Source organism: Numida meleagris, chromosome 1 (genome assembly GCF_002078875.1).
Source record: "Numida meleagris isolate 19003 breed g44 Domestic line chromosome 1, NumMel1.0, whole genome shotgun sequence".
NCBI lineage: Eukaryota > Metazoa > Chordata > Aves > Galliformes > Numididae > Numida > Numida meleagris.
Window position 1 is genome coordinate 78,800,714 of NC_034409.1, and position 7,893 is coordinate 78,808,606.

General features: G+C 45.4%; 1 protein-coding gene across 3 annotated transcripts; it reads right to left on the reverse strand.

Moving 5' to 3' along the window:
- Window positions 1,231–7,309, reverse strand: C1H3orf30 (chromosome 1 C3orf30 homolog). Of its 3 annotated transcripts, none has more exons than XR_002439210.1 (4): window positions 6,758–7,309; window positions 5,241–5,713; window positions 4,901–4,963; window positions 1,231–4,151 (listed from the first exon to the last, which is right to left on the reverse strand). XR_002439210.1 is itself a non-coding variant. In XM_021398135.1 (4 exons), exons 1-4 carry the CDS (start codon window positions 6,736–6,738, stop codon window positions 4,038–4,040), a joined length of 351 nt encoding a protein of 116 aa, XP_021253810.1. In that variant the 5' UTR covers window positions 6,739–7,304; the 3' UTR covers window positions 1,231–4,037. The 3 variants fall into 3 exon arrangements, 1 of the variants encoding a protein (XP_021253810.1); XR_002439209.1 differs by having other exon boundaries at window positions 6,721–6,855; XM_021398135.1 differs by having other exon boundaries at window positions 5,241–5,396; window positions 6,721–7,304.

A 7,893-nucleotide genomic window follows, 5' to 3' on the forward strand; every position in this document is an offset into this window, starting at 1 on the left:
TTGCTACGTTAATGCTGCCCATGAAGGTAGTTCCAAAAAGTCAATGCAGCCATGAATATTGAAGTCTGACTTTAACAGAATGTTTCTTCTTTTTCTTTTGCATTTCTTCTGGCTGTAAGAATAGTCAGGAGAAACTTTCCCTTGAATACAACCTGAAGGCATTTCAGACAGGGTTAGGTCCATTTGCCCTGGTGTATTTCCTTTCTAAACTCTCCCAAATTCTCTGGTCTTCAGCTTGAGTTCTCCCCTAATCCAAACTCTTTATCAGACTTCACGCAGAGGTTAATTTCTTCCATTTTAGACATGCAGGCTTGGAATAGTTGCTGCTGCGTACTTTAAGTTTCACATGATTGTGAAACTTCAAAATCAGTGGCATTAAACTAACTTAAAATTGGTGTTACGTAGCTATGATTCATATCCAGTGAGTCACAACCAAATGTCTCAAGCTATCTGTAAGTGGCAGACCATTGAAGAGCTACCCTTCCTGTGCACTCCAACTAAGAAGCAGAACAGAGACCGTGTGAACTTTTCAAAGGATTTTTAATCAGTGGTTACAAGATTTTTATTGTCTTTTTTTTTTTTTTAACTTGGTTAGAGGCAGTATACTGGCAACTTTACTACTGCCTGGGTGCATCAGTTGATTTAAGTTCCATACAGAGATGGCAAAAAATGAATCTGGCATTTTGATCCGTGACACATATTTCAAGGTGTGTACAATTTCTTTCCAGCCGGCTCCGCCAAATCCTGCTTCTGGAGGAGTATAGGATACACCTCAGAAATGGTCTGAGCTTTACAAGACAGTGCTATTTGTCATCTGAAATGGACATCATGCTTCTGCGTCAGCTCATGGATGAACAACAAATCTCATCTGTGAAAACACTGTGCTTTCTAGGTGCCCAGATCAAACTACAGAAACTACACCCTTGGGAACAACAAACTCTTTCTAGCCTCCCCACCTCCCACTCCACAGTGTATTCCTATCCATTAACAAAACAAAGCAATGCACAGGTGTGGATGAAAAAAATTTGAAACACTCTTTTAGAAAGAATGCATGTCAGTGCACAGACATCTCCCTTATGGAGGGGGGTAAACAAACAGAAAGTGTTAGTCACGTTGCTTAGCACACTACTGGAGGGCATTCAAATCTACAGTGACTAGCATGACACAGGGACTTATATGGAATAGTTTCGGTTACACACAATGAACTGTTAATTCTGTCAGAGCACCCAAGGCAAGAAATTTAATGACAGTTTATTGTCATGTTGATAAATGTCCACTTATGAAGAAGAAACATGGATCCAATGGCTTGGGAAAGAAATCATGGAAAAAAGACAGTCACTCTGAAATTAAGACCACAGTAAATGCTTCCATCTTAAATCCAACTTTTCTCCTTTTCTTCACAGCAGAAAAGCCTTCACACACACAAACATCAGTGATGCATTAGTGCCTTAATGTGAGGTAGAATTTTTCTAGAGCTGAGGTTTGTTTTTCAGCAAAACTTCGAAGCAAATCAAAAAGGACCATGGTGTTGTATTAGCCTAAACACAACAATCTGCACACCTTCTGAAGAATGTTTTTGTTTTCAAAACTGAAGTTCCTAGCCTGAGTTTCTTAAAAAAAACCTATATATATATATTTATTAATACTATATATATACAGTTCAAAATACAATCCAGTTATCTACAAGGCTTGAGGAAAAGAAAGGAACATTTCTCCTCAGATGCTTCACGAAGTTCCCCAAGATTTTCTATTAAAGCCCTTACTTGGGGTTGGTGTATTGCTCCCAAGCCTACTCTTTCCACATTTTCTTGCCATCCATGCAAGCCAATTGCAGGCCCACAGAGCTGCCCTGAGCGCAGCCACATACACTGCTACACAACTGCTGCCACAACTGCTGCTCCTCAAAGGAGAGGAAGCTTAATCCTTAGGATGGAGAGACAGCCGCTCTCTTATTTGCACCGGAGAGAACTTCTTGCTACCATGTACTGACTTTGTTTGCACAAGATAAGGAAAATTTAGGCCCTGAGATTGCTGAGGAACACTGTGTAGGGCCTTTTTTGCAAAACTTCCATTACCTGTAGGAAGACTACTTTCCAGCTCTCAATTTACCTGAAGGAGAAATTATGGATCTTTCCTTGCAATACTCACTTAAAACTGATACGAAGCTGAGGGCATACACCTATTGTATGATAATATATCACAACTCACAAGGTTTCCATAAGTAAAACAGAACAATAAAATACAATATACAAATGGTAGAAACATAGGGATTTCACATCTAAGGCTGTCCCCAAAAGTACCTTAATACCATTTTACAACAAAATTCAAAGGCATGACAACACCTTCATCTCTTGGAAAATGTGCTGATAAGTGACAATAGAGATCAAAAGGCCCCAGCCAGTACGTTCATGTAAAGTTGCTGTCTTCCACTCATTTCCTGTTTCACGGAGATACATTATTAGCACTTCTCTTACATTCACAGTGAGTGAATGTACAGGGCCATCTAGAAAATCTTGATCAAAAATATATAAGGCTGAAAAACAATCACCGTTTCATTAAGGGTCCAATTCTTCTGGTTGCTGAAGATAAGTAGGGCTTTCAAGAGCATCTCAGTGCCTCAGGGGGACCTAGACACCTGAGTCTACATCACATCTCTTATAAAACCTATGAAGATCTATCTGGATCTTTAGCTACCTTTAGGCTTGAAAACCTGTCAGCTTTGTGAATGACAGAGGTGCTTACCTGCCTTTAACTTGGAAACACAGGAGTTAGGACTTTTTTTTTTGAGATTTTTTAACCTGGAAAAATGAGAGTTAACTCATCTTTTTTGAGAGCCTTTGATTGAAAGGCAACTCGTCCTCAAACACAGCATCTGTATGCCAAATACTTGCCTCAGTTATTTCCCAGTGTTTTGGGCCCAAGCTCTGCTGTGGTGTATCGCACAACCTAATCATCAGACTTTTAGCTATGAAGAGATAGATAAGTTTCTGTGGCGCTCCCTTCATAGCCAAAGACAGACTTTTGGGAACATGCTACCATCCATCATGAAATTAGAACGCTTGCCTAAAAAAGAGAAGTCTGTAGTGACAAAAGACTTTCTGGCACCTATTGCACATACACATGAAATAATGGCAAAATAACTGTATGTGCTATTGCACATTTTCAGTGATCTTCAGGCAAGGGGCAAGAAAGACAAACGTCCTTTAAAGGGTGAAAAACAACACTTGGAAAATACAAATGAGCATTGCAAGTGTTCTGAGAATTAAAAGCAGTTCAAGTGATGTATTTGCAAAGTGTCATTCTTAACTCTGAATTTGCTGTACTACCAGTGCATGGTTTTGGTTGGTTTAGTTTTATTCACCTTTCACTTTCCTGATTGGCAATATCCTTTGAAGCCACAGAGCTGTTTATCAAAATACGTGCTACACTTGCAATGATACAAGCAGGACAACATCAAAAAGCAGAGTGATCTGAAACTAACAGGTTAAGGGGGAGACAGCCACATGTGTGGAAACAAGAGAGACATCTCCATGTGTCAGGGGAGCTTTGGGGGCAGCAGAAAAGCCACAGACCCAGCCTCTCTGAGTGTGGATTTCAAACTATTAGATGGACATTGGTGTTATTGTATAGTTTGAGACAGCACGCTCCCAATGCAGCATGAAAAAGAAAGGACTGTGAGTTGTCCAGGTTTACTGTTTAATTCTACTGTGTATTGTTTCTCTGCACAGAAAAGCAGAGACTAGAGGTGGCCTAAATGTGGAATTTGTGCATTTGCATGTACAGAACAGACAAGAGTTCAGCAGGCCAGCCTTTTCAGGACATGCCACATATGCATGTAAGTCCATGCACTCTTTCAGGTTTGAGTTTGCACATCCAAAGTGATGCTTGGTTGCAGGATTTAAACAAAAAGGGAAATACAAGCGTACAGAACAGAAAAATCAGGAAACAGAGATACCAGCAGACTTCTTCAAAGGTACTTCCACTGGTTGTAAAAGCATGATGCTGGAAAGGCCCTGTGCAATACCACAACAGCAAGGTCAGTAGAAGCCTGAAGGAGTGCTCAGGACCTCTCCCAGAAACTCCTCTGTATCTTTGTGCTCTTCCGATACTCCTTCCATTTCTGCCTGCCTGGCATTTATCATAGACTGCACCTGGGAAAAAGGGAAAGAAGAAAAGGAAGAGGGTAATTTGGGGACGTATTTCTCTGCCACTGTTGCCAAGAACCAACCTTTCCACTTCTCTGCAGGTTCTGCCTACATTCTTTACAGGATGAACCCAGCGGCAAATCACAAAAGCGGCGCTTCTCCTTACTGACAAGACGGCAGTGAAGGAAAGGACCCTCTCTCTACCTGCTCTTCTTTCTGATGTCCTTTCTGCAAGGAGCTCAACACACTTGTAACTCTAACTTCTAATTCACTCCCAAACTATCACTTTCTTGACAGACTGAATTTCCTGTTTTAAACTCCTCCACAATCAGCAGAGACCACTCTTTTGAACTGGGGTACCTTGCAGGAGAAGCGTTCCCTCCTGTATGGGACAGAGGGAGTTAGATAAGGGTAACAACAGACAGAGATGAGCCCTACCTCTGTCCCCAAGGTTCCCTCATCTCTCAGGTAGTGATCTTCCAGGGCTCATCACCCCATTCTCCCCTCAACACCATGCTATTCCACACACCCATCCTCTTGTATCTTTCAACTCTCTCCCTTTAGAGCACAAGCGGGCCCTTGCACCCTGGGCACCCTGCTCCTGCCCTGTCCTTCTCTTCCTCCCAGCTGATTAGGCACACAATGAGAGAAAGGGTCATGAGTTCCCCATGTTTCCAGTGTGCTCAGCAAAGTTGGCTTTCTGCTATGCTTTCTGTAACAGGCAGTCCCTACTGAGCAACACAAAGACACCATACCTGCAGCAACATGAACTGCAAGGGGTCTTCAGGTTTCTCGTACAACAGTTTCATTGTGATCTCCTGAAACAGAGACAGACAAAAGGATAGAAATACTGATCCTTAGGATGATGAGAAGCTGCACTTTCTGCTCCATCACAAGCTGAATTTTAAAAAGCAATCATCTCCTTCAGTCCCTGGAGATGATCAAGTGTCCCTTTCTACTGCTTCTCCTAAGTTTATGCTGAAGAAAGCTTGGGACAAAGAAGGATCCAGAGGAAGGGACTATTTGGTCCAAGCTAACTTTAAGCACAGTTTCTCAAGCAAACCTCTACAGTAAGAAGGGAAAGAAAAAATTCACCTGAAATATCTGCAGAATATTATGTTTCTCCACATAGTTAACAGAGGCTTCAAAAGGGTCTTCATACACCGTTGGCTGCTCTGATATTTCACAAGCTTCCTCTGTTGGTTTAACTACAGCTGCTGATGATTCATTCAGAGACATTTTACTCCAAGACTGTGAGGATTCAGACATGGATATTTTGACTTTGAAACCAAGCTGTTCATCCACAGGTGATCTAATCTCAGATGAGTTTCCCCTAGGTATGGGAAATTGGCCTTCAGAACCTAGCGAGTTTTCAACAACCAGATGGTCTGCAGGCTTTGGCAACTCCATGACAGATGATTGGCCTACAGATGTTGGTGTTTCCCTCACAGATAAGTCCTTCAGTGCTAGTGGAGATTCAGCTATAGGTGGTGGTATAGCACGTGGTGGTATAGCATCTGGCAGTATGCTAGATTTCTTCACTTCAGTTTCTGAATGGTCACTGAGATCTTTTTAGAATATTTAACAAAAAAAGAGAGAATGTTTTAAATGTAGAACCACAGAATCATAGAGTCATTAAGGTTGGAAAAGAGCACTAAGATAATCTAGTCCAACTGTCAACCCATGCCTGTGACCATGTCCCTCAGTGCCACATCTTCATGTTTCTTGAACGCCTCCAGAGACAGTGACACCACCACCTCCCTGGGCAGCCTGTGCCAATGCCTCACCACTCTTTCTGAGAAGACATTTTTCTTAATATCCAACAGGAACCTCCCCTGGTTCAACTTGAGGCCATTCCCTCTCCATCTATCACTGTTAGAAGAGGCTGACCTCCACCTCACCACAACCTCTTTTCAGGTGATTGTACAGAGCAATAAGGTCTCCCTTGAGCTTCCTCTTCTCCAGACTAAGCAATCCCAGTTCCCTCAGCTGCTCCCCACAAGACTTTTGCTCCAGACCCTCCACAGCTTTGTTGCCCTTCTTTGGACACACTGCAGGGCTACACTGAGGGCTTGCAGACCAGATACATCACATTACTGCATCCTTCTGTAATTATGCCCATCTTAGAGCAAGTGTTAGGACTCTGGGAGCACCAAAAGGCTTTAATTTCTGTGACTGGTCTCACTTTCTGCCACGAGCCCAGAAACACCATTTAAACTCGGCCTCAAGCCTTCACCGTGCTGTAGGACTGCCTGTGCCCGGTGCATGCCTACTGACTGCTTCTCCTGGGGGGGTCATCCAGCAGCTGGCCGGGTACTGCGCCCTGTCCGTGCTCCACATCCCCGCTCACGGTCTGTGACTGAGCTCAGGCGGCGTGAAATCACACCGACACCACGACAGGGGCGGACTGGGGCCAGGAGGGCGGATGGGGTCATGGGATCCCATGGGATCGCGTGCGGTCGAGTCGCGGTGCCTGCCGCCGGAGAGGCGGAAGGGATTGCTCCCGCGGCCAGGCGCGTGCCAGGGAGAGAGGTCTCTGGCCCCCGGCCTTCCCGCTGCCGCCGCCCGTGCTCACCAGCCCCCGGCTCTCCATTGCCTCTTGCACTGCTCACCGCAGGCGGGAGAGATGGAAGACGCCGGGAGGTTGCCGAGGGAACCGCTGCCGTCAGGCCTCGCCCCTTTTTCTCGGTAGGTGGTACCGCGCGGCCATCTTAGGTTAGGGCGGGAGCGCTGGGAAGGGGGAGGAGGGGGTGTAGTTGTGGTTGTATTTGTGGTGTTCGTTGTGGTCTTTGTTGTAGCCGTGATCCTGTGTCGATCTGCCTGGGGGTAGGAACGTCCTACAGAGGGATCTGGAAAGGCTGGGTCGCTGGGCTGAGGCTAATGAGATGAAGTTCTACAAGACCAAGTGCAGGGTCCTGCACTTTGGCCACAACAACCCCATGAGTCGCTACAGGCTTGGGGCAGCATAGCTAGAAAGCTGTGCAGCGGAATTGTATCTGGGGGTGTTAGTTGACAGCAGGCTGAACATGAGCCAACAGTGTGCTCAGGAGACCAAGAAGGCCAGCTGGTATCAGAAATAATGCAGGGAGGTGATCCCTGTACTCTGAGTCCCTCTGTTCTCAACCCTGCTGAGGCTGCACCTCAAGTACTGTGTTCAGTTTTGGGCCCCTCGCTACGAGAAAGATATTGAGGCCATGGAGCGTGTTCAGAGAAGGGCAGTGGAGCTGGTGAGGGATCTGGAGCACAAGTCTGATGGGGAGTGGCGGAGGGAGGTGGGATTGCTCAGCCTGGAGAAGAGGAGGCCTGGGAGATATCTCTCTCTACAGTGTGAGAGGAGGTGGTGAGGTGGGGGTCAGCCTCTTCTAGCAGTGATAGGATGAGAGGGAATGGCCTCAAGTTGAACCAGGGGTGGTTCCTGTTGGATATTAAGAAAAATGTCTTCTCAGAAAGAGTGGTGAGGTGTTGGCACAGGCTGCCCATGGAGGTGGTGATGTCACTGTCCCTGGAGGTGTTCAAGAAACATGAAGATGTGGCACTGAGGGACATGGTTAGTGGGCACGGTAAAGATGATTTGGTGGTTGAACTAGATGATCTTAGAAGTCTTTTCCAGCCTAAGTGATTCTATGATTCTAATCTTGGTGCTGATCTTGGTCATGGTGCTGGTCCTAGTCTTGGTGTTGGCTTAAATGCAGGCAGAGAGTGTGGGCTTCAGGTACCCACCGGGCCTGCATGGCCACTGCTGGTGTGA

Coding starts and splice junctions, on each gene's coding strand:
- C1H3orf30 (XM_021398135.1), bottom strand. Junction 4,964..5,240: donor ATATTCTGCAGATATTTCAG/GTGAATTTTTTC, acceptor TCTCTGTTTCAG/GAGATCACAATGAAACTGTT. Junction 4,152..4,900: donor TGCAGTTCATGTTGCTGCAG/GTATGGTGTCTT, acceptor CCTTTTTCCCAG/GTGCAGTCTATGATAAATGC.